General features: G+C 39.2%; 1 protein-coding gene across 1 annotated transcript in view; it reads right to left on the bottom strand.

Moving 5' to 3' along the window:
* Positions 1–27,156, bottom strand: part of clasp1a (cytoplasmic linker associated protein 1a) — a gene marked incomplete at its 5' end in the record, with an annotated part of 162,130 nt that overhangs the window by 7,341 nt on the left and 127,633 nt on the right. The window contains 6 exons of the mRNA XM_043694200.1: positions 4,431–4,637; positions 11,547–11,675; positions 13,606–13,796; positions 17,493–17,739; positions 22,557–22,707; positions 23,199–23,315. Coding sequence (XP_043550135.1) covers positions 4,431–4,637; positions 11,547–11,675; positions 13,606–13,796; positions 17,493–17,739; positions 22,557–22,707; positions 23,199–23,315 — 1,042 coding nt within the window. The remainder of the gene's footprint in view (positions 1–4,430; positions 4,638–11,546; positions 11,676–13,605; positions 13,797–17,492; positions 17,740–22,556; positions 22,708–23,198; positions 23,316–27,156) is intronic.

Raw genomic sequence — 27,156 nt, 5'->3', positions numbered from 1 at the left:
GGCGGGGGGGGAGAGAAGAGCAAGGGCAAAGGGGGGGGAGGGGGGAAAGAGAGATTAATTAAACAAGTGTATGAGTTAGTTTTAACCAGCAAATATAATATTGGCTTTCAATTTATCAGATCACTGATGTTTTTTCTCCACTTGATAACTGGAAACATCCATAGCTTGAAAAATGCTTTTGGGTTCAAGACTGGCAGTTTTGCATAAATATTTGCTAGGGCCGATATGTAAAACTGTTGCTCCTTATAAAAAAAAAGTTTGTTTAAATACCGAAGGGATCATTTAAAGCTGAGAAAGTCTACATTCTGTTGAAGGCTCAGGAAAGAAGCTGGCAGATCTTCAGAACTGGGAATTAATGCATCTGTTAAACCTATTATGTGATAGAGAAGGGCATTTCCCCTTGGTGAGAGTACAGGAAAGGACTGATGAGAAAATAATATGATTATATTTTGCAATTTCGAAATCTTTCAGCTTATGTCATAAGTAAATAATTGGGCTATTCTATTTTATCTTAACTTTTTATACAATAAACTTCTGGTTTATTGTTAAAACCAAACCGGCAGCATTCTTTATTTAAGGAATGAAAGAGCACTTCATTAAAATAAAAAAATATCAAAATGTGATCCATCAAGGAAGATTTCAGTCTGGGATCGGACTTGCCGGTAATGGTATTAGCTGGGCTCATAATTCACCTGAAGTGAACTGACCAGTTTCATTCATAACATTCAGCTGAGGTCATCAGTAATCCCATTTATTTCATGATTTCCTTGTTTTTAAATTCCATGGGCAGAATTTACCCTTTTCTGATGGGAGGTGAGCAACATGGAGAATGCTGAGAATAATGACATCAGATTCTCTATGTTGAAAAATCTTTTTCCAATGTTCTCCTTAAGCTTTAAATGGTGACTTCAGCACCTTGTCATTGAGTAGCAACCAGCTTACCTTATTTATATGTCGCTTTTTAATATTCTCTCGCCTTTACTGACAAACTAGATGACGCAAATTCCCAACACGTGAATCAAGGTGCGCGACCTATGGTACACACTGAGCTTCAATTGTGGAGAGAGTATATATTTGTAGATGTGGTGCCATTCAACAAGGCTGCTTTGCCATGATGGTGTCAAACTTCAAATGTTGTTGGAGCTGCATGCAAGTGGGGAGTATTCCATTACAGGCTTTAGGAAGACAGGAAGTGAGTTACTTGTTGCAGGCTTCATAGCCTCTGACCTGCTCTTGTAGCTACAAAAGTTATGTGTCCAGTTCAATTCAGTTCTGGTCAAAGGTAACTTCCAAGACATTGATAGTCAGGCGTTCAGGGATGGTTATGCCTAAGTATCAAAGACAAAGGTTAACATTCTCTCTTGTGGGAGATGGTCATTGCTTGGCATCGTGTGGCATGAATGTTATTTGTCAGCTCTTATTTGGATATTGTCCAGGTCTTGCTGCATTTGGCTTCAGTATTTGAGGAACCATGAATGGTTCTGAACATTGTGTAATCGTCAGTAAACATATCAACCTCTGACATTATGCTAGAGGGGAGGTCATTGTTGAAGCTGGTGCAGAAGGTTGTGCTGAGGATATTTCTGTAGAAAACTCCTACAGAGATAGAAAATAGACAAAGATAATAGGTGCAGGAGTAGGCCATCCGGCCCTTCAAGACAGCACCACCATTCATTATGATCATTGCTGATCATCCACAAACAATATCCTGTTCCTGCCATATCCCCATAACCCTTGATTCCACTATCTTTCAAGACTCTATCCACCTCTTTCTTGAAAGTATCCAGCGACTTGGCCACCACTGTCTTCTGGGGCACAGCATTCCATATATCCACCATTCTCTGGGTGAAGAAGTTTCTCCTCAACTCTGTTCTAAGTGGCCTTCCCCCTTATTTTTAAACCGTGTCCTCCGATTCTGGACTCACCTATCAGCAGAAACATGCTTCCTGCCTCCAGAGTGTCCAATCCTTTATTAATCTTATACGTCTCAATCAGATCCCCTCTCATCCTTCTAAGCTCAAGTGTATACAAGCCCAGTCGCTCCAATCTTCAACATATGATAGTCCCGCCATTCTGGGAATTGACCTCGTGCACGCTGAACTCCCTCAATAGCCAGAATGCCGTTCCTCAAATTTGGAGGCCAAAACTGCACACAATACCCAAAGTGCAGTCTCACCAGGGCCCTGTACAGCTGCAGAAGGATCTCTTTGTTCCTATACTCAATTCCTCTTGTTGTGAAGACCAGCTTGCCATTAGTTTTCTTCACTGCCTGCTGTACCTGCATGCTGCTAGCTTTCATTGACTGATGTACAAGAACACCTAGATCTCATTGTACTTCCCCTTTACCTAAATTGACTCCATTTAGATATTTACCAGCCTTCCTGTTCTTGCCACCAAAGTGGAAAACCACACATTTATCCACATTAAACTGCATCTGCCATGCATCTAGCCCGTCTAAGTCACCATGTATTCTCATAACATTCTCCTCACATTTCACCCTGCCACCCAGCTTTGTGTCATCATCAAATTTGCTAATATTACTTTTAATACCTTCATCTATATCATTAATGTATACTGTAAACAGCTGCAGTCCCAGCACTGAACCTTATGGTACCCCACTGGTCACTGCCTGCCATTCCGAAAGATGTTCTTGACTGAATTGATTGTCTTGCAATACTACAACCATTGTCCATTATGCTAGGTATGACTCCAGCCTTGAAGAGAAGTTGCCAAAATATACTCTTTTTTGCTGAGTGAGGGTTGAAGTGGAATGCGTATACAGGGATGAGTCAGACATACTGACCTTATAAGCAAACCATCAAATAGGCAGGCAAGTGCTGAGTTGGGCTAGTTAGAAAGTGTACCCCAGCTACCTTGGATTTCAGCCCAGTTGTTTCAGATAATCTAGAAGATGCTGCAGCTCCCGACCATCAGTCAACACAATCCATGACTTCTTAAACCTTCTATGAAAACTCATGTCCCCCAACCATATTACTACAGCCGTTTATACACTCACATCCATTCACCCAATGTGAACAATGTTCATAACCAACAAGGTTTTTAACAATAATGGCAAGAATGGAAGACAGAATCTTTAAAAAGTCCAGCTTTGGAAGAAAAACTGATGATTCGACAACCATATAAAAGGTGTAACCTGGAAAGACCATTAAAGTATCAATAACAAGATGCTTCAAACATGTTACATCTCTTGGCAAAAGGAAACAAGTTAAGAAAAAAATATTTCTTTTAAATATGTTCAGAAAAGCAAAGTGAATAACTTACTGAAGTTCTCAAAACAGAACTCCCAGTTGAGCTATTGCTGTTATCAGTCTCAGCTCACAGCCTTAAAGATAAATTACAAACACCCCCTGCTATACTTTGAAATATCGTGCAATCTTTTAAGTTCACCTGAAGTGGTAGACTAAGATCTCTAGTTAATGCTTCTTCTGAAAAATAGCACGCCTGAGAGCGTAGCATTCCCTCAGTACTATTCTACACAGTTCTGACTTTTGTGCTCAGTCTTCAAGGGGGTCTTGAATCCAGGACAACAATGTTACCAACAAAAGAAACTAGAACAAAAACACTTTGAATATACAACACAAAGTATTAGCTTTCCTATAAGTTTGATGCAGTCTGGGCTACAATTCCTGCATATTTGATCTTTTAAAAGTATCAATTTCATCATGTTTCTTGTATCTGATATGTGCCTCATGAACTTGAATGGTTCAAGCTACTCTAGGTTTATGGGTAAAACAATAAAAATGACACCAAGTTAGAGGATGTGCCCAAGAAGTTCAGGAAGAAAGAAACACCCCTAGAATGAACACAACAAAGACATTCAGAAAGACACCAATAGCTGACAGGAAATTAACACAAGGTAAGACCCATGGGATTGCATTCAGATTTGGGGGTCATACATTTTTCAATAAGGTCACTTCATAATCAATACTTTGAACTTATGCATATCACTTTTAATCCATGGTGAATTTATAACAGTACAAATATAATAAACTTTTTAAAAAAGAAAAACTTGGTCACTTAGTAAAACAAAAACAGAAAATGTTGTGGATTCTGTCTTATTTGATGAGAGTTAGTAATCTCTTATTGAACATTTCAGTTTTATTGTGAACCTCGAAAATATCCTTCAGCTTTGATTTATTAGTTGACCTACTCCTGCCCCAAAGATAGCTGTCCAAAGATCTAATTGAGACAACCTGCTGTTATAATTCAGGTTAATTTCTAATTCCATCCTTTGCTGTTCCCATTCTGCTTTCGATTTTGCTTCCTGTAGGCATAAGGTCTATTTGTGAAACAAATGCCCAAAGAGATCAGCTTCATTTACCTTTGGCAATGTTATCAGTTAGTTCACTGAACAGTGAATTTAATTACCAAGGTATACTATTTTACATAAGTATTTGAGCTGCAAGTACCTGAAGCAATCCTGGGATGATATCTGGAAGAAGCTGATGCAGAGACTCCTTGGAGATCCGCTCTGTCACTTTTGTTTGCATCTTAATGGCAGCTAGATTGATGGGGTAGTCAGCAGTCTGGATGATGGGGCAGAGCACTTTAATACATTGTTCAGGATGAATGGAGCTCGCCAATGTGGAAGCAGCTTCTTCAGCAGCTCTTACCACCTTCAAAATGGAAATATATAAGTTTACTGATGTAAATTGCAGAGAAATTTGCAAAATAAAAACATATATACAATTTATGCTGCATTTTACTGCCCAGTACTATTCAGGGATGCTAATTCCTAAACTGAGGTGAAAGGCATTTGTCAGAGTGCTTCCCATGATTATACAGCTCCAGTTCAGTGCCCAGACCAACCAAGGCAGATGGCACAATTTGAAAATTTTTTTGAAAAATCTGGAAATAAAATTCTAATTATGACCATTAAGCCAACGTTGATTGTCATACAAATTCAGCTGATTCACAAATGTCTTTTGGGGAAAGAAATCTGCCATCCTTACCTGATCTGGCCGACATTTAACTCCAAATCCAAGGCAATTTGTTGACTCTTTAATGGCCTAACAATCCATTCAGTTTAACTGCTAAAAAGTCTCCAAAAGGTAATGTTAACTGCATAGTTTACCTGATATTGACTTGGTAAACTCAACCCTGTCAATCCTAGAAAGTCCTTCTTACTAACATCTTAGGGTCAGTGCCCAAGCTGGGAGAACTGTCTCAGACAACCCAACAGACACATGGAATCATTCCACAAAGTCCTAGAGAGCATTATCACGATCCCCAGATATGTCCTGATTAGATCAGTCCACATGGCACTGCATACAACTGCCACCTGCTTCAGAACTCACAATGTTATTTATTCATTCATAAGCCATCAGTAACTCTGCCAGTTTAGTACTTCTTATCCACTGCCCTCGAGGTGGTGATGGTGAGTTGCTTTTTTAAACTGCTGCACTCCACATGGTGCAGATACACCCATGGTGATCTGGACAGAGGTATGGATTAATCTGTTTAATACTTGGCCACACTTCCTGCATAACTATAGTTTTACCACAGTCATCTTCCATCTGTGTCTTACTCTAAGGTAAAGGGATGGTTTGTGATAGTGTCTCAGAATCAGAGAATTGTTATGGAGCGAAAAGGAGGCCATTCAATCCATCATGCATGCACTGGTTCTATTTCCAAATGCCAATCTCGTACCTTCTCCCCATTTTGTTGCAGAGCATTTCTATCTAAATAACAATCTAAGGCCCTCTTCAATGCCTCATTTGAACCTGCCTCCACATTTTCAGACAGTATATTCTCCATACCCTAACTACACACCCTTTCTCACATCACCCTTGCTTCATCTCCACATCATTTTAAATCTATGCTCTCTTGTTCTTCTCTCTTTCATAAGTTGGAACAGCTTCTCCCGATCTATCCTATTCAGTCTGTTCATGATTTTGAAAGCCTCCATCAAATCTCTTCTCAGCCGCCTTCTCTCCAAAAGCAACAGTCCCAACTTGTTCAATCTATCTTCATAACTGAAACTTCTCATTCCTGGACCTATTCTTGTAAACTACATCTGCACAGTCATTAAAGGGTTCATACCTTTCCTATAATTTGGTGCATATAACTGTGCACAATACTCCAGTTGAAGTCTAATAGGTGTCTTACACAAATTCAACATCATCTCCCTACTCTTTTACTCTATACCCCTATTAATAAAGGTGAAAACACTGTACACTTTATTAACTATTCCCCACTCTCCTGCCATCTTCACCAAACTATTAATGCCAAGACCCAGGAAATGCTATGAAGCAATAGCTCCAAGGCAGATGGTAGAATTTCAATTCTAAAAAACCTGGAAATAAAAGTCTAATTATGACCGTTAACACAAAATCAATTGTTACAGAATCTCAGCTAATTCATTACTGTCCTTCTGGGAAAGAAGTGCTGAAATGGTGTGGCCTACATATGACTCCAGACCCATAGCAACATGGTCAACTCTTAAAAATCCTAGCAAGCCATTCAATCCAACCACTGAAAGTCTCCAAAAGGGAATGAAACCACATGCCCTACATGACATCAACCTAAGTACTTGAAACAACAATGGCAGACTCAACCTGGTCAATCCTGTAAAGTCCTCCTTACTGACACTGTTAGGCTAGTGCAGTTTTTGGGAGAGCAGTCTCAGACTAATTCAGCAACTTGACAGACTCGTGGAATCATACATTATAATGTCCTAGATCTCTGGCAAGATTCCATCCTAACAGCAGGACAGACCCAGAGAGGTGGTGACATATGATACTTCCTCATGAGAGTATTGTCATGGACGTCTTCAACAGTGACTCCAGAGCCCATGGCATTTCAAACAAAGGCAAGGAAGCCTCCTAATGATTACCATATGCAGCTTCAGCATACTGGATACTAAAAAGTCTCTGGGCCCTAACAATATTCTGGCTACAGCACTGAACAGCTGTTCTCAAGAACTTATTACACACCTAGCCAAGCTGTTCTAGTACAGTAACAACATTGTCACCTACCTGACAATGGGGGAAAACTACCCAGCTATATCCTGTAAACAAAAAGCACCACAAGTCAAACCTGACTAATTATCGACCCATCAGTTCTTTCTCAATCATGAGTAATTTGGTGGAAAGGGTCATCAACAGTGCTCTAAAGCAGCATTTGTTTAGGAATAAGCCATTCAGACATTGGCCCTGGCAGAACCCAAACACTCAGCTCCCAAAGTAATTGCAGCCCTCAAACTCATTTCAGCCTTGGATCAAACAGGCAGAAAAGATGAATTGCAAAGGGTGAGGTGAGTGGGACTACCCTTGACATCAAAATGGCACATAATTGAGTGCAGCATCGAGGGGCTCCAGTGAAAAGCAGTCACTGGGAATTAGGATAGAAACTCCTCTCTTGGTGTTATACCAAGCACAATGAAAGATGGCTGCAACTATTGAGGATCAGTGCTCTCAGCCCCTGAATACCACTGTAGGAGCTCCTCAGAATAATATCTGAAGCCTAACCATCTTCAGCCACTTTATCAAGTACCTTCCCTCCATAATAAGTTCAGAAGTGGAGATGTGCATTAATGATTGAACAATGTTCAGCACCATTCACATGACTCTGAAACTGAAACAGTTCATGTCCAAATGGAACAAGACTTGGGCAATATCCAGGTTTAAACTAATGCGTGGTAAGTATCCTCTGGACAACATAAATGCCAGATAATGACCATCCCGCACAAGAGAAAATCTAACCATCATATCTTGAAATTCAATGGCATTACCATTGCTGAACACTCCACTACCAACATCCTGGGGTTACAAATGATCACAAGCTAAACTGCATGAGCTATATAAAGACTGAATACAAAAAATGGCTGGAGACTAGGAATACCTCAGTAAATAACTCACCTCATGACTCCCTAAAGTTTGTCCATTATCTACAAGGCACAAATCAGGGTTGTGATTCATTACTTGACACTTGCTTGGATGACTGCAACTCTGATAACGTTCAGGAGTTTTGACACCATCCACAACAAAGCTGTCTGCATGACTGGCACCATATACTCAATTACACATTCCCTCACACACAGTAGCAGTAGTATATACAATCTAAAATTCTTTGACAACACTTTCCAAACAAATGACCAGTACCATCTGGAATGACAAGGGCAGCAGATACACACAAATTGCAAATTCCACTCCAAGCCATTCATCACCTTGACTTGGAAATATAATTGCTATTTTTTCAGTATGGTTGGGTCAAAATCCTGGATCTTCATACTTAACACACACTGGGTCTCAAAATGATCTGCAGTGGTTCAAGGCAGCAACTCACCACCACCTATTCAAGGGGAACTAGGAATAGGCAAAAAATGCTGGTCTAGACAATGAAGCCCACATCTCCTGGGCTCCTTGCAGAAGTAGAAATATTGAATCAGTAATTTGCCACTCGTGATAAATGGCAATCCATTCACTGTGAGTGAGTTTCCATGAAAACTAAACCATTATTGTAGTAAATTTCTTCCATCCACTGGCAAGCTAAGGTGAGACTTTAGTAGAAGAGGGGCCATAATAAACTTTGAAGTCCATGTTTCATGTCTGATTATAATCACAGGATAATCAATAGTAATTCTCTAGTAAGTTCTAGACCAGTGTATAACACTTACTTGAAAATTTGTTAGGAAATTCTTTGAACAAAAGCCAAATAATCACAACAGTGTGCCACAAATTCTGCATACAGCAGCTTAGGGAAGATTTTGGTCATTTAACAATGTCATAATAATGGCAGACAGCTATGACCAACCAAATCTATACCAGCTCAAACCTGAAACAAATTATCATGCAGAAATATGTTCAAACATTAAACAGATAAATATATATGCACTATAAAAGTGCATGAACAGAGATCATTTAATTGAGAGAAACTGCAAGTTGAAGTGCTTTTCAGAAAATAAAAAGTTACTTAGACATTAATTGCAGATAATAAACACAACCGCTGCATGTTGGAAAGAATGTGTGTGTGTGAGGGGGGGGGGTGGTGGTGGTCAATTTCATATTGCAGAAAAGGAGATACTGGAGGTCTTTAAACACATAACGAAAGAAAGATAAATCTCCAAGATCTTTGGTGCGGGGGGGGCGTCAAACAAAAAACCCAGCAGCTTGCTCATGACCTTCAGACAACATTGCATCTGTTATGCAACAATGCTAATAAATGTGACTACAAAATGAAAACGTGTTCACTGAAGTCAATAAAATGCTGTATTTTCACCTTTATGTTACTGGCAAAAAGTAAACTATAAGCTCAGAATACTTTAAGATTTGATTTGAACTTCTATATAATCATTCATCTCAATATACTTTATGTTTGAAAAGACAACAGATACACAAGGCATGGGAGAAAAAGTAAGAGTTTTGGTTGACCCACCATCTGGTTTAGCAAGTTCACCTTCGCACAAAAAATGAAAATAATCTAAAACTAGTATGCTCCAGTAATTGATCTAATCATGGCCTCATACTTTAAAAAACACACAAAGGTTTGAAGTCCAAACTAAATGCAAGTTACGTAGTTATTGTGGATGCAATACAGGTACAATGTCTCAAATCTGGCCCTCTGAAAAATAGTGGTGACTGAAAACCAGGTTTGCTTTTCAAGTGTGGCATCCAGGAACCTTAGGTGTGATTAGCTGAATGGAACAAATTACAGGCTCCTTCGCAGATTGCTGCAGTGGTGCGCCAAGTAGGGATCCACTTTGAGAACCAGTGGATAGAGCGACCCTTGAACCCACATGGCCCAGACTTGTAAATATTTGGGGAATTGTACCTCCCTGCACAACTGATGTCTTTCATTTTTCTCCAATGCTCCACTCACCCAAAATAAAGACATTTTTAAAATTGTCGTATACAGAAGAAACATTCAAACAAATAGAATTCTTAATGGGCCTGACAGGGTAAATGTTGAGAGAAGTGCCCCCTCATGGGAGAATCTAGAACCAGAGGGCACAGCATCAAAATAAAAGGGTGTCAATTTAAGATTGAGATGAGGAATTTATTCTCTCAGAGGGTCAAGAATCTCTGGAAATTCTTGTCACAGAGAGCAGTGGAGGCAGAGTGTTTGTGTGTACTGAAGGCTGAGACAGAAAAAATTCTTGATCAGTCCGGAAATCAAGGGTTATGGAGAAAGGGCAGGAAAGTGGATACGAGAAATGTCAGATCAGTCATGAACCTGTTAAATGGCAGAGCAGGCTTGAGGTACAGAATGTTCTACTCCTGCTCTGATTTCTTAAGAACATAAAGCAAGTTCAGGAGTAGGAGTGTGGGAGGAAAATGATACAACATGATCAGAGATTACCTTACCGTGATTGATATAATGGGACAAGTAAGGCCACAAAAATGACAAGAGTCAAGATGATTTTGCATATGGACTGGGTTTACCTGAGCATAAAACATTTGAATAAAATTTAAGTCAATTATGTAAAGTAATATGTACAAGAAGGTCCACAACAAAGCTTTCTGTGTGATCTATATCTCTTTTTTATCAACCATTTTGCAACACTGAAATTAAGTTTAAAATGCATTTAAGCATCGCATTTCACCCTTTTAGGTGAATCAAGGATTATAATTTTATACTTCAGATTGGTGTGACCATTTCCTGTTCCCATGTTTCGATGTTACTAACAAATTAATTAGCCTAGCTAAAGTATGACCTAGCAGAAATTAAAAATATTAGCCCCTGTCACACTAATCATGACAATAAAATACTTTTCCTAATCCATTATTTCCGTTTTATTTTTCTTGTCTGTGTAACAAATGTTGGCTTCACTAAACAACCTAAGACATTTTGGGTCTGAATTATAATTGGAGAAGCAAGAGCAAACTAAGGGATAATTTTAAGAAAAAAATATTCACTCTAAAGTCGACTCAGTAGCTTAAATTTCTCCTGATACCTACAGTTCACCAATCCTGTCAATTCTCTGTTCTACGTTCTCTACGATTTAAATGTCTTTGTAAATATAGGACCCATAACTACACAATATATTAAATAAAATGTAAATCGCTATCTACTAATGTGAAGGCCATAGTACTACTATGGAGAAATTCCATGATCTTGAGTTAGTGTCAACGAAGAAACAGTAACATATTCTCAAGTCGTATGGCATACATCCTGAAGATAATGATGACCAATGCACCTACTACCTCTGTCTTTCTCAGCAGTGGAGGGTGTAGTTTCAGGAAATGCAATCAATGAGACATTGAAGAGTTGCCGCCGTGCATTGTGAAATCGATATACAGAAGGTGGGAAGCATGGATGTTCTTAGCCTTTATTCAGGCTATGACATTTCCTTCAGTACTTTTTGCCTGAGCATTTGTAAGACGGAAATTGCATTTTCTGTATCTCTTATTCAATGCAAATAGTCACCATTTTCTCCAAAAAGACACCTGACAGATACAGAGGTACACTTCACAGAAAAATGTTTAATATCAATTTCAAAAATAAATTTATTGAAAAAATTGGTAAGTGCCTTTTCATACAGTATATAAAAAGATTCAGTTACAAAGATATGAAACCTAACTCACCTCTTTATGGGAATCTTTATGTGCTTCTAGTGTTTTCATAATTGTTAGTTCTGCGTAGTTTTTAAACCTTGCTGGTTGATTACGTAGAATTTCCCGTAGAACTCTTAAGGCTAATGCTCTAATGGAATGCTTAAGACAGGATTAAAACATATTTTGTAAATACACTTATAAATTGTACTCTTACTGCATCTAAACAAATCCTTTCCAGAGTTTCAGTTCACATCACAGACTACTTCATCAAAATCAGCATGAAAAAAAATGTCATGGTGAGAAAGTATAACCTTCTGAAGTTGCACTTGTGGTGGTTTGAAAGTAATACTTAATGCTAGGAAATTTTCTCTTATTGAGCAATTGTGAATTTGTTAACTGTTTACTAGTTGTAGTAGTTTACATGGCGTAGTAAGACAGCTTACTACGCCATGAACAATTGGCATGCTGTCCCAGTAAAGGACTTAGAATATGATAAAGTCCAATTAATTATTTTATGTGACACCCTGACATTAAGTTTCCATTAATGCCAGATGCAACTGCTCACATAGACATATTAACAAATTAACAATCATATTAAATTAGAGTTTATAAAAAGTATCAAAGGTCAACAGCACCTTTCCTGCCCTTTTTGCTACACTTTGGTTTTCTTTCAATGACTTGCAATTAATAGGATTGCACTGTAATGCAATTTTTTTTGATTGAATGCAGAGCTGTTCACATTGAGAATGTCAACATATTTCAAAGGTTCATAGTCTGCTTCTGTAGGTTTTCATTTTCCTTTGAACAGGATTTCACCCACTACCAAATTCAATTAACAGGTCCCTTTATCATGTCCTTTCTTCGGTTTTCATCTCTTACTCTTCTCAAAACCGCAATATAGTTGCTCTTGTCATCCTCCATCCCGCCAGCTCCGATATTCATCAGAAGATTCCATTAACACATCTTCGTCCCTCCCCTTTTAGCAACCTGTAGTCTCTCCATTATGTCCTTGTCTATTCCTCAAACCTCTCCCCTTTGTGTGCAAGTGAAGGTGTCCTCCTTTCTTCTTTCAGTCCAAGGCCCAAAACATAGTCTCCAGATCAGGCAGCAATTTATTCGCATTTTCAACGTAATATACTATAGTTGCTGCTCATGACGTGGTCAGGTCTATACTGGGGAGAACAAATGCTGACTGGGTGGCCATTTTGCAAAACAGCACCATTCAGTCCATAACGCTGACCTTATAGACGTTTATAAAATCATGAGGGATATAGATAAGGTGAATAGCAAAGCTCTCTTTTTAGGGTAAGGGAATTCAAAACAAGTGGGCCTTGGTTTAAGGTGAGATGAGAAAGATTTAGAATGGACATGATGAGTAACGTTTTCACACAGAAGGTGGTTTGTATGTAGAATGACTGCCAAAGGAAGTGATAGATACAGATACAGTTACAACACTTAAAAGGACATTTGGACAGCTATATGAATAGGAAATGAATAGGAAATAGGGAAATAGGCCAAACGAAGGCAAGCAGGACTAGTTTAGTTTGGGAAACTTGGTCAGTATTGCCAAGTTGGACCGAAGGGTGTGATTCCTTGCTTTATGACTCTAAATTGATCTTGAGCTTCTAGTTGTCTACCACCTTGCCCCCACTGTTATTACAGATTTGTTCCCAATGCTGATAACAGGTCATTACTAAGAACGTCAATGTTTTCTCTCTCCACAGATTTGAGAAATTCCAACATTGTCTACTTTTAATTTCTAGCATCTACAATATTTCACTTTTTTGCAACTTTCTTTTTTTGAATTCTATTTTAAACTGACAACGATGAACAAGGTTAGTTCTGAGATGGGACAAGAATTTTGTAAATTTTAATGAACCGAAGAAATGTTTTACTGAAAACTTCAGAGATTCCACATTAAATACAGCAGGTTCCTGAATGAGTCTAATCCTGCTAAATTGGAAATAGTGAGCAAGCAATGCAGTTGTTTTATAACAATATAAACAACACTTATTACTGTTGCAAAATACCATTAGTGCTTTGGGTAAATAAACAATTCTCACCCTCTGAGCTCTGAAGATTTACTTACATCTTTGTCACCTAGGGTTTCTAGAAGCAAAAGTAGAATAGTCTTGAAGTGCTCATCCCACACCCCTAGAGTATCCTCCCTGGTTATTTTTAGAAGTTCCAGTAGCGCTGCCTTCCGTTCTTCAACTCGCTCATTGTGATTGGATAGTTCTTTCAGAAGGTCAGCAACCAAATCTGAATGATCAATGGGAACTGACAGCAAAAGAAAGAGAAAAAAAAATATTCATAAGATCTTTAATGATATCCATTACATTTGGCCAAAAAGGCTGCAGCCTATGAGAATGAATACTAAAACACACCTTGCTCGATTCAGACATTAAAGACATGATACATACAGCTATACATCGAGAACAGGTTTTCTGATAGGATTTCTAACATAAGGTTTGCTACTTGTGAGAGTTATAACTGCATACTATTTTACAACATATTTCTTGAGATGTGTTATGAACATAATTTGCAATATATTGTAAACCTATCAAAGATAAGCAAGTTTGATGTGCCAACACTCTGAATTACAGCCAAGTAAAAATTATAAATACAAACTCTCGTCACTCCTTCCAAAAAGATTTAAAATTTGACAAATATGCAAGCAATTAACAAATGAAGCAATCTGATATTATGGATACGACGTAGGAGACCATCTGAACTAGCATGCCTTTGGTAAAGCAACCCAAGCACCACACTCCCCTATTCATTCCCCATATTCCAGCTTAGAGTCAGAAAGAACACAGCTTAGAAACAGTATGGCTAATGTTCAGTGAGCAGGGAGGGGAATGGAATCAGAGGCTAGTGAACAGAGCTTGCAACATGGTTTCAGTTTTCGTGTTTGTCCAATAATGACTACAAGCCAAGCAGAATGATAATCCTGATGAAATAGAGCGGCTGGTGACAGTTGCGTTAAGTAAACCATGGTAAAATAAATCACGAATTATTATCAACAGGTGGTGGTCATTTGGCCTAAATATCTCTGTATGAAAGACTTCTTGTATTACTTAAAAGTCAGATTGCAATTTTGATCCTAAAAATAGTTCAACAACCAAATTTAGCATAAGTGAAATTTGTACATTTACAAAAAACACATTTATGTGCAGATATTATCTATCTTATGAAATATTGAATATATAGACAGCATTTTATTTACACAGAAATGTGAAATGCATTTAAGCACATGAAATATGCTAAATATGAAGCTTCTCCATCACATCAACATTTCCATCATGTCTGATTAATATCAGTAGGTCTCCAATAATTCTTCAAAATAGCTGATTATTTGAAATAGCTCAACTTGGAATATGAACCGCCAGTACAATTTATAATAAAAGAGGAAAAGATTTAATTTCTTAAGAATACTTGGGAAGTACAGACTTTTTTAGATTTAGATTAGATTACCTACAGTGTGGAAACAGGCCCTTCGGCCCAACAAGTCCACACCGACCCGCCGAAGCGCAACTTACCCATACCCCTACACCTAACACTACAGGCAATTTAGCATGGCCAATTCACCTGACCAGCACATCTTTGGACTGTGGGAGGAAACCGGAGCACCCAGAGGAAACCCACGCAGACACGGGGAGAATGTGCAAACTCCACACAGTCAGTCGCCTGAGGCAGGATTTGAACCCAGGTCTCTGGTGCTGTGAGGCAGCAGTGCTAACCACTGTGCCACCATGCCGCCCCACTTGTTTAGCCTAATGTCAGTATTGGGGAGTATACTATTATCGACGATAAACACACAGATTATTGTATATTGAGAAAAAATTAATTTACTGTCGACAAATCAATTTCCTCATTGCTTCCCCAGTCTCTTAAATACTTGAAGAAAAATATTCAATTTCTTGATAGCGTAATTTCACTTCATAATCAGCATATTTCATGTGCTTAAAAGCATTTCACACTCCCATGTAAAAAAAGCTGTCTATATATTTAATATTTCATAAGATAGATAATATCTGCATATAAATGTATTTTTTGTAAATGTACAAATTTCACTTATGCTAAATTTGGTTGTTGAGCACATATAAACCCTTGTGTGACACTACCACGATTTTTCTCTGAGTTGGACTACCTTTGGCAGCAAGATTGGCTGGGATGCCAGACAAAGTGTAGTGCAAAAGAGTCCTCGCTAATAGAATAGATAAAGGAGAACTTTGATCACTGGCTGTATAGTGGAAGAAGGCTGTGGGAACAAGGTGGTCTGAGTCATCATGATTTAATATATCAATGAAATCAGAAGACTAACCTGTCAGCAGAATTAGACAGTGACACTGTCCACAGAGCTTCATGTTGAAAAAGTGTCAGGCTTTGAACATTTGCTAAGTTTAGTGTCAATGGACAACTGGAGGCTGAGGGCAGTGACCCTGAGAGTCTTAGATCTAGAATCTGCACACAGCTGACAGACGCACAAATGTCAATGAATACCATTGATGGTGTACCTGCACCTTTGGGCAGCAGCATCTGTGACTGACTGGTCCTCTGCAGGATATCTTCCACATCACAAACAGGGAAAGCATTAGAAGAAGTGCCCTAAAAAAAAAGCCTGCTCACTTTTCCTCCTGGGGAACCATATCTTGCGGAGTTATTACCTTTATGTTAAAAGAAACCTTGAAATTTTGCCATTTGTTGAAGATATTAAAACAAAGCAAATCCTGCACTTTGAATCATTGGGTGCTTTGCAGCACATGTCCAAACAATCTGCAGGTTGACAATTGGCATGTTAAGTTGCATGAAGATATATTGCAGAAATTCTCATTCCTGAGTGGATATTATTTTTGAATCAAGGGATAGTTGCAATGAAGACTATTCAGCATTTGTTTTAGTAATTTTCAGTTCCTGAGAATCAGCTTTAACTACAAATCACAACTGTACCCAGGAACACTTAGAGCATCCTTAAAATAAAATTTCATTCCATGTCTACAAAACAAGCTGTCAGTTTTTAGCACGATTCTTAATTACACAGTTTGAGAACATTCAATCCAAAATTGCTTATAATCATCGCTATGCAATCTTGACATTCATCCCAGGGAAGTGATTCATCAAGGTTTCTTATCTACACACTTCACTGATTTTCCAAACCATTCACTGATCCCCACTGTAGCTTATTCAGTCAGTTGTCACCTGAGTGTAGACTTCATGTACTTTTGCACATAAGAACATAAAGAAATCATGAATCAAATCACTGAATCCATCAAACCTATTTGTTCTACAGATCATGTACAACATGTTCCCTAGTAAATATCATCCAACCCATTCATTGATAAGATACCTTGCCTGGCACATTTTCATGGTGTCAGAATTCAGGAACTGTTGCATTTTACACATATTTAATCAACCAACAGTACATAATTTCACCAATAGTATTCTGTAATCAAATATTTTAAAGATTTGATCAACACAGCTTCAGCCATGAGTAATGTACCCACTATTCTGTGGGAAAACAATATTGTAACCTCTAGTCTGGCTTTGGGCATATTGTTTGAAGACTATAAAAGAAATTAAGCACGCAAGAGGCTTAAATAAACAATTAATTGCATTATTACCTGATCGAGGAACTGTTGCAAGTAATTAGTGAGCATTTATTAGCACATACTGCATTCATTAAAAAGTCACTATAGCACTAAGTATATTACAACATTTATTCATGTATTGAACATCTCTAATAAAGAAATATACATGCACAGAATTCCTAACTTTTTTTTTCACAGGACATGGGCATTACTGGCAAGACCAAAATTTGTTTTCTATCTCCAACTGTCTTTGAACTTGTAAGGTCATTTCAGAGGGCATTTAAGACTTAACCACATTGTTATGGTTCTGGAATCACATGCAGGCCACATCAGATACGGACAATGAATTTGGTATATAGACCTTTTTTTAATAGGAGCGTCTTACCATCACGGAATTGTTCCATATCATCATCAAACATAGCTTCTTTGAGTGCTGTCTTGTCAAACACATTGATTGTATCTGAATAGTTATATGGATTGTATTCTCTAGTGCGAGGTCCAGAGAAAGACCGGGGTGGTGGAGTGTTAAGTAAAGATGTTTTGTTGTCAAGTGCAGTTCTTCCTCCTTCTACAGGTTCACCACCTCCACGGATGTCAGAGGATGGCGATGCAATTCCTCCATCCCTTGATACCTTTAACAAAATGATATACAAATCATTTTAAATATTCAAAACATAATTTAACATTATATAAAAAATACAGTTCTCAAAGAGTAGTATGATAACCAGGTTAGCTCACACAAATTAATTATGGAGTCAGTTACTGCAACAAGAAAGGATATCTTCTTTGGAGGGTCTTCAAATGAGGCTTCATTGGGAGAGATTAAGGATAGAAAGGGATCAGTGACATTGCTGGGAATATATTAAAAAGGACCCAAATACTCAGTGGGCAATAGAGGAACATAATGCAATGAATTGTCCATGTTTACGTTGCATTAATAATGTTAAGATGATATCATATGTTGACATTCACACAGTGACCACAACACCAAATGTTTTAAATGCAAGATTTGTTAAATTTGAAAATGAAAAAGATGATCTGCAAACAGCAGTTGTGAATTGGAGGAGGCAGATCATATTAAAATAAAGCAAGATCTGGCCAAAATAAGCTGGGAACAGATACTTCTGGGAAAATCTACAGGAACGTATGAGCACCAAGCTCAGACAGTCCAAGATGTATGTGAGTATGCAGGACCAGGTAAGAAAGAAAAGAGAGGCTTTCAGCATTTACAAAAAGAGCAAATTAACAAAGGCCCTAGTGGAGTAGAGAAAGTCCAATGGGGAACTTAAAGCAATTAGAAGACCAAAGAAGGAGCATGTAAAAAAAAACGGTATGTAAGATTAGGGAGCATTAAGGAGACGAGAGTAACTAGGGAAAGCCTATTAGGAACCAAGTGGCAATTTGGGTATGGAACCAACAGATGCTGGTTAAACAAGTACTTCACATCTGTCTTCACTGTGAAGTAGAAGGATGCAGGGAATTGGGGAAAAGGGATTATGAGATTCTTGCACAGATTGACATCGAGAATGCAGAGCAGTTGGAAGTTTTGATGAGCTTAAAATTGGATGGATCAGCCTGCATCCCAGGCAGTTGAGGTAGGCAAAAGTGGAAATTACAGGGGCTGTGATCAAATTATTAATTCCACTCTAGTCACAGGGGAGGTGCCAGAGGACTGAAGGTTAGTTATTGTGGTTCCACTTGTTAAAAAGGGTGATAGAGAAAACCAGGGAATTACAGACCAGCGAGACCATTCAGGGGAACTATGGGAGAAAAGAGGAAAGGAGGAAACTAATCATTGTTGAGAGAGGCGTGAGTTGATTGGGGATAGTCAGTATAGTTTTGTCAGAAAGAGGTCACGCCTAACAAATTTAATTGAACTTTAAAGTGGTACTCAGGTGTGTAGATGAGGCTGGTAGGTATAGGGAATGCTGGATGCCAAGTGAAATTGAGGTTTTGGTCAAGAAAAAGAAGGAAGCACATGTCTGGTATAGACAGAATAAGTGTATGAAGACAGATGGTGTTTACTTCAGAGATAAATCAGGAGAGCAAAAAAGGTTCACGAGGTAGCTTTGGCAAACAGAGTTATGCGGATTCCAAAGGGACTCTACAAATACATCAAGGACTAAAGGGTAACTAGGGAGAGAACAGGGCCCCTTAAAGATCAGTATGATCTCCTAGTTTGGAATCGCAGGAGATGGGGGAGATACTAAATGAGTATTTTGTATCAGTGTTTATTGCGGAAAAGGATATGGAAGATATAGAACATGGGGAAATAAATAAATAGCAACAACCTGAAATATCCATATTACAGAGGTGGTGGTGCTGGATGGCTTAAAACGCAAATCCCTAGGACCTAATCAGGTGCATCATAGAACTTTGTGGGAAGCAATTGCTGAGCCCCTTGCTCTTTGTATTTGTATCATCGATAACCACAGGTGAGGCGCCCAAAGACAGGAGGTTGGCTAATGTGGTGCCACTACTTAAGAAAGGTGGTAAGAAAAAGCTAGGGAAATATAGACCGGTGAGCCTAACAACAAATTGTGCAAATTAATCGAACGAATCCTGAAGGACAGGATTTAAATATATTTGAAAAGGCAAAGGCTGATAAGGGATAGTCATCACGGCTATGTGCAAAGGAAGTCATGTCTCAATAAATTCATTGAGTTTTTTGAAGAAGTAACAAAGAGGATTGATGAGGGCAAAGTGGTGGATGCAATCCATATGGATTTCAGTGAGGCGCTTGATAAGGTTCCTCATGATAGATTGGTTAGCAAATTTAGATCACATGGAATACAGGGAGAACTAGACATTTGGATACAGAAGTGGCTCAAAGGTGGAAGACAGAGAGTAGTTATGGAGGATTGCTTTTTGGACTGGAGGCCTGTGACCAGCAGTGTGCCACAAGGTTGGGTGCTGGGTTCACTACTCTTTGTCATTTACATAAGTGATTTGGATGTGAATGTGGAGGTACGGTTACTAAGTGTGCAGATGATACCAAAATTGGAGGTGTCATGGACAGCAAAGGTGGTTACCTCAGAATACAATGGGATCTTGATCACATGGTCCAATGGGCGAAGACTGACAGACAGAGTGTAATTTAGATAAATATAAGGTGCTGCATTTTGGTAAAGCAAATCAGGGCAGGACTTTTACACTTAATAGTAAGGTCCTGGGGAGGGTTGCTGAATAAAGAGACCTAGGAGTGCAGGTTCATAGTTCCTTGAAAGTTCATAGTTCCTTTACCCAGAGAGTGGTGGGGGCATGGAATGAGTTGCCTGTGGGAGTGGCAGAGTCAGAATCATTGGTGGCCTTTAAACGGCAATTGGATAGGTACATGGATAGGTGCTTAAGCTAGGACAAATGTTCGGCACAACATCGTGGGCCGAAGGGCCTGTTCTGTGCTGTATTGTTCTATGTTCTATGGAGTCGTAGGTGGATAGGATAGTGAAGGCAGTATTTGGTATGCTTTCCTTTATTGGTCAGAGCATTGAGCATAGGAGTTGGGAGGGCATGTTGCGGCTGTATAGAACGTTGGTTCAGCCACTTTTGGAATACTGCATGCAGTTCTGTTCTCTCTGCTACAGGAAGGATGTTGAAAGACTTGAAAGGGTTCAGAAAAGATTTTACCAGTGTTGGAGAGTTTGAGCTATAGTGAGAGGCTGAATATGCTGAGGCTATTTTCCCTGGAGTGTTGGAGGCTGAAGGGTGACCTTACAGAGGTTTATAAAATCATGAGGGGTAAACACACAAGGTCAAGAGTAGATTCCTGACGAAGGGCTTATGCTTGAAATGTTGATTCTCCTGCTCCTCGGATGCTGCCTGATCGGCTGTACTTTCCCAGCACCACACTCTCAACTCTGACCTCCAGCATCTGTAGTCCTCACTTTCTCCCAAATACACAAAGTTATTTCCCCAGGGTGAGGGAGTCCAGAACTATACAGCATTGGATTAAGGTGAGAGGGGAAAGATTTAAAGGGGCCGAAGAGGCAACTTTTTCACACAGAGAGGTGCATGCATGGAGAGAGCTGCCAGTGGAAGTGGGTGGAGGCCATTACAATTACACCATTTAAAGACATCTGGATGGGTTTAGAAAGCTATGGGTCAAATGCTCGCAAATGGGACTATGTCTATTTAGGATATCTGGTCAGCATGGATGAGTTGTACCAAAGGGTCTGTTTCCATGCTGTACGTCCCTATCACTCTAAGGCTGAGGGGTTCTTGATAAAGGTGTATAAGATTACGAGGAGCATGGGCAGAGAGAATTTGAGAAAAATATTTTTACTCAGCAGGAACTGGGAACTTCGATTGCACTGCCTGGGAGAGTAGTCGAGGCAGGAAACCTCACAATCTTTCAGAAATACATGGCTGAACATTTAGACTGTCATATCATTCAAGACTGTGGACCAAGTGCTCAAAAGTGGGATGTGCCAATAGGTTAACACAGACCTTTGTATGACTGTCTCTTCACAGAGTTGAATTTGGAAAAACAAAAGTACCCATTTCAAGTTGACACAACCTTCTGACATTTCCCAATTTGACTTAGTTCAGTTTAATTTGATATTTTCCATTGAAACAAAGACACCATTGAGATAGAAAATTGAAAAAACCTTATTTTACTTGTATTTGTTCATTATATATGGACATTGCAAGCAAGACTAAATCCCTTGAGAATGTGGATGAGCTGCTTTCTTGAACAACTATAGTCCTCAAGGTAAAGGTACACTCAGTGCTGTTACGATGGAAATTCCAGGGTGGTGACCTGCGGTCTGATAACAAAGCAACCAAATAATTTCAAGTCAGGATGATGTGTGGGTTGGAGAGGAATTTGAAGGTGATGGCATACATATGCACCTGCTGCCCATCAATTTCTAGGTGGGCTGAGGACAGCAGGTGCAAGAGCACTGACAGTTGGAAATTCACTAGCATTCCACCAAGGAAATATGAAGTGCTACTAAATTGTGTATGCAATGTGTCCCAATATGCTTTAACAGAAATTATGTACCATAATACAGATCTCTCCAATACATTGTGTGTGTTTTAGGAAGCTGCAAAATTGGAAGTCTCAGGTTTGTTCTGATTGAATTGATCTTAGCTCCTCCTGGCTAATGAAAGCTTTGACAAAAACTGTTATATTAATCGTCTCACAGAACAGGAAGACACACTTTGTTAATAGGGCAAGACAAGCAATAATGAAAGGAAAGTTATATTAAAAGGGACCATTATCTGTTTTTCACCAAAATACTTCATAGTAAGTCAAGGGGACATTGAGTTGATTATGGATACTGAAATTCCAGCATTCCCAAGGTTAAATGATATTGAGCTAAGTGTTACTGTGTTGTGGCAAAAATATATGGCTAGAATCATTATGATGTCCTTGGCTCCCTCATCAAGGCAACTGCTTGGATAATCAAAAGAGGGATTTGTGTTGCTTTAGGAGGAGGATACTTACAGTATCACAGTCTTTCTTTCCATCGCGTTTAATTGGTTCATTTAAATCTTCTTGACTGCGGAAACTGAAGTTCTGGATGGCTTGTGTGACCCCACGAAGGGAACTATAAATTTCATCGGAGTTAAGGTTTTCTGTGTCATAATCCAACATGCTATAGATAAAACAGCCAGTGAGTAATCGGTTTATAATCCCTACCAAATCTAAAGCAGATAATACATTTAGAAAATATGACTGAAATACTTCAAAACATAGTAACACTGTCATTGAATGATATAACACAGAAAGGGACTATTCAGCCCATTGCGTTTGTGTCAGCATTTAATATTGCATTCAATTATTCAGAATAGGCAATAATTATTCAATTACGCTAAGTTTATGGCTCACTGCTGATCAATTATCCCACTGCTACTAAAAACGTTCAGCTGTAATGAGACATTCAAAATTGTGATGGTTCACATTCATAAATAAGTACAATGTTATCAGTTGAAAGAAGGATGAAAATTAATACAAAATTGGCAATGAATTAAAGCAAACAAATGTTATAGCCACTCAAAACATAATGACAAACCATGCTAAAGCCCAAAATAAGAGTCGCCTGATGAGACAAGGCATTTTGAATAGATGTGGATGGGGCTTCGTTACCTGGGCGAGTAAGAACGCCGGAAGGTCTTGTGGGTAGGAACTGTGGGGATGGAGTGAGGCTGAGAAGGGGTGGGGGGATGCTTTGACAGCCCATCTGCACTCCAACCCCAGTATCGACTGCAGTCACAGTGTGGTCAGAGAAAGAGAAAGAACGAGAAAGGCAAAAAAGAGAAAGAAAACCATATTCCGAGTGGCTTTTGGTCATGCTTTACAGAAGAAAAATTTCAGAACATTAATAGAAGCAGAATAGCAAACAGAGAACACCTCATCCAAGCAAGCAGCAGCAGTGTTGATTTACTCTAGCCAATACCATACAAACATACAAGGGTGACAAGAGACTGCACAACACAAATATTTCAGAGCTTCAATTAGGAAAATTTTAGGTGGGCTTTGCAAGCTTTTATTCCACTTGCTGAACTGGATTTTAGTATAGAATAATTTTTACAGTATCACCTCATGATAGTAAGGAAGAAGAGACCTAGATTATTTTTGATAAAATATATTTACCAACACAAACCAGCATTTCTGCATATTTTAGTGTATGTCAGCCAACTTTCTACCTTCATGAATGCAGGTGTTGCGTGGCAGAATTTTCCAACTCAGATGGCAGAAACAGAAAATTAGATTAGATAAGATTCCTTACAGTGTAAAAACAGGCCCCTCGGCCCAACGTCCACAACGACCCTCTGAAGAGTAACCCACCCAGACTCATTTCCCTCTGACTAATACACCGAACACTATGGGCAATTTAGCATGGCCAATTCAGCTAACCTTTGGACTGTGGGAAAAAACCCACGCAGACATGGTGAGAATGTGCAAACTCCACACAGTCTCCAGAGGCTGGAATTGAACATGGGTCCCTAGCACTGTGAGGCAGCAATACCAAACACTGAGCCACCATGCTGCCCCACAATACAAGTCCTTTAATCATAGAATGGGTACAGAACAAGAGGAGATCACTTGGATGATCATATCTATGCCGTCTTTCTGAAAAGACAACTTAATTTGTGCCACTCCCTTGATTATTCCCCTTGGCCCACAAATTTGGAAAATGAAATGTTATACACTGCTCCATCTTATATTTCAGCTGCCAGTTGTCCACTGAAAGTGATCTGTTGAAGTATCAGGAAGGAAAATCAGCTGATGGTGGTGGGATTCAAATGTACACTGCTGTGGAGACCAGAACTCTAATCTCACTCTTTCAAAGGCTCAGGCGCACTCAATAAACTTCAATAAACCCCAGACATCACTGTCCCTTTAGTTTGACTGTTTAACTAATTGCATCCTTGAAAGTACACTCAGTCAAAACATAAAGTGGGCTTGATGAAGACTTTAGTTCACCGGATTTTATCTGTTTGGAATACTAAACAATATTCCACTACCATATCCACGTGTTTCTCAGATTTGGTTCAGTGTCCCATTGACATCCACAAATCTGAGGAACTGATCAAAAATACTGACCATATTTGAGTGAAATAAATAATTCCAAATTATGCTTCTAATATAAAAGCGAAAATTCTACATTTATACAAAACAAAGGGCAAAAGAGTATAAAAGTACTTTGTCAAGTTTATTTTCATGTCTTTAACTTTTGGTCAAGATCTTAGCTGCCTCAGCCAATGCCTGAGATTCACCACACAATATTTCCCCTACTAATTCATCCTATTACTGCACATCGTGCCCTTCAATATTCCAAGAAACCAACTATCTATTTGTGTTTACACACCTGCAGTCATTGATGTAAATCATCCTTCCAGTCTGTATTAAATTTGACAATTTTTAGTGAATGCTTTTACTAAATGATTGACTTCTACAAAATATCTCAAATGCAGCTAACTTTTTTTAAAAAGATCTTTGAGTTCTGTGCCCCACAAGTATCCTAATTCACTGAATCTATATTCCTTTCACAGGATACCACTGTGTACAGCCATCCTATGCCAAAGTCTTCACAAGTCTAAAAAGACTACCCAAAATTAAAACTAAAGTTTCTTAGTTCTTCGTGGGACACATCACATTGCCCATATTCTAGACCTCAGAACCATCTCTGGATTGTGGTTAGTGATTAGTTTAACTGCACAATCCACAAACTATGACATACTGTCAATGCAAAAATGAGATAATTAGTAAAGGTATACCTTTTCTCAAAACAGTACTTCGGTATTCTGCAAAATATTGCATTACAAGACACCCACAAGAAATAGAAACATTTGTCAGAAAGCTGTTAAACAAAGCAGAACCACAGGAGATGGTCAGGACTGCAAATGTTGGAGAAGTCAGAGTCGATGAAAGCAGAATAGGACAGGCAGCATCTGAAGAGCAAAAGAGTCAACGTTTCATGCATAACCCTTCATCTGGACTGTAGGCATTTTTGGCACAGAGCGAAGTGATCCAATTTTTGTCAATTCTTTGCTATAGGAATATGTTGGTGTATGGTAATGGTTCGGAAATGATAATCTTGGATTCTGCATTAAGTTCCATCCAATGTTATTATATAATATTGGTTATAAAAAAAAAAAGAGTCCAGATGTGATTGTAATGCAGACAGATTGTTATTCCGGCCAACGAGCCAATGTAACTTATACCTACTCCGATCATGCAATAAACGACATCTTGTTAGGAATTGCCTGTTCTTTAAGATTCACTAATAGTTAATTCTTTGCTACTGTTAAAGAAATGCACTTTTAGACGCAATGTAGAAAGAAGAAAAGCACTGTACTCCAACCTGGCAGTGGTTAATTCTGCAAACACCAACATAATGATCAATGATGGGCAGCACGGTGGCACAGTGGTTAGCACTGCTGCCTCACAGCGCCAGAGACCTGGGTTCAATTCCCACCTCAAGCAACTGTGTGTGGAGTTTGCACATTCTTCCTGTGTCTGCGTGGGTTTCCTCCGGGTGCTCCGGCTTCCTCCCACAGTCCAAAAATGTGCAGGTTAGGTGAATTGGCCATGCTAAATTGCCCGTAGTGTTAGGTGAAGGGGTAAATGTAGAGAAATGGGTCTGGGTGGGTTGCTCTTCGGAGGGTCGGTGTGGATTTGTTGGGCCGAAGGGCCTGTTTCCACGCTGTAAGCAATCTAATCTAATCTAAATGCGCTTAAGTAAAAAGAAAATGGTGGAAAAATCTATTCAACCTAGGAGAAATAAATTTCAGACAACAAGTGAATTTGACACATTAAATACTTTACTGTGTTCAGATAATTTCAATGTGGAGTGAATGATCCATCTCAGCTGCCTACTGAGGTGCCCAGCATCATCTAACTTGACCACACCCTATCCAAGCTGCTCCAGTGCCGTTACAACACTGGCATCTATGCATCAATATGAAATGTTGCCCAGTTATGTCCTGTGCTCAAAATCAGGTGAAGTCAAACCCAGCCAAGTACTGCCCAATCAGTCTACTCTTAATCAGCAACAAATGGTGGAAGGGGTAATCAACTCTGTCATCAAACAACATTGCAAAGAATAACCTGCTTACTCACACTCAGTTTGTGTTCTTCCAGGGCCACTCAGCGCCTGATCTCATTACAGCTTTGGTCCAAACATTGACACGAGCAAAACTCCAGATGCGAGGTAAGATTGACTGTCCTTGATGTTAAGATTGCATTTCATGGAGTACACACAAAGCAGCCACATTGAAAGTTGAGCCAGTAGAAATGAGAAGGCCAACTTTCCACTGGTTAGGGTTGTACTTAGCACAAAGGAGCTGGAAATGTGTTGCTGGAAAAGCGCAGCAGGTCAGGCAGCATCCAGGGAACAGGAGAATCGACGTTTCGGGCATAAGCCCTTCTTCAGGAATGGGGAAAGTTTGTCCAGCAGGCTAAGATAAAAGGTAGGGAGGAGGGACTTGGGAGAGGGGCATTGGAAATGTGATAGGTTGAAAGAGGTCAAGGTGAGGGTGATAGATCAGACTGGGGTGGGGGCGGAGAGGTTAGGAAGAAGATTGCAGGTTAGGAAGGC

The sequence above is a fragment of the Chiloscyllium plagiosum genome, chromosome 7, assembly GCF_004010195.1.
Source record: "Chiloscyllium plagiosum isolate BGI_BamShark_2017 chromosome 7, ASM401019v2, whole genome shotgun sequence".
Lineage (NCBI taxonomy): Eukaryota > Metazoa > Chordata > Chondrichthyes > Orectolobiformes > Hemiscylliidae > Chiloscyllium > Chiloscyllium plagiosum.
This window is presented reverse-complemented; position numbering and strand designations above follow the sequence as displayed.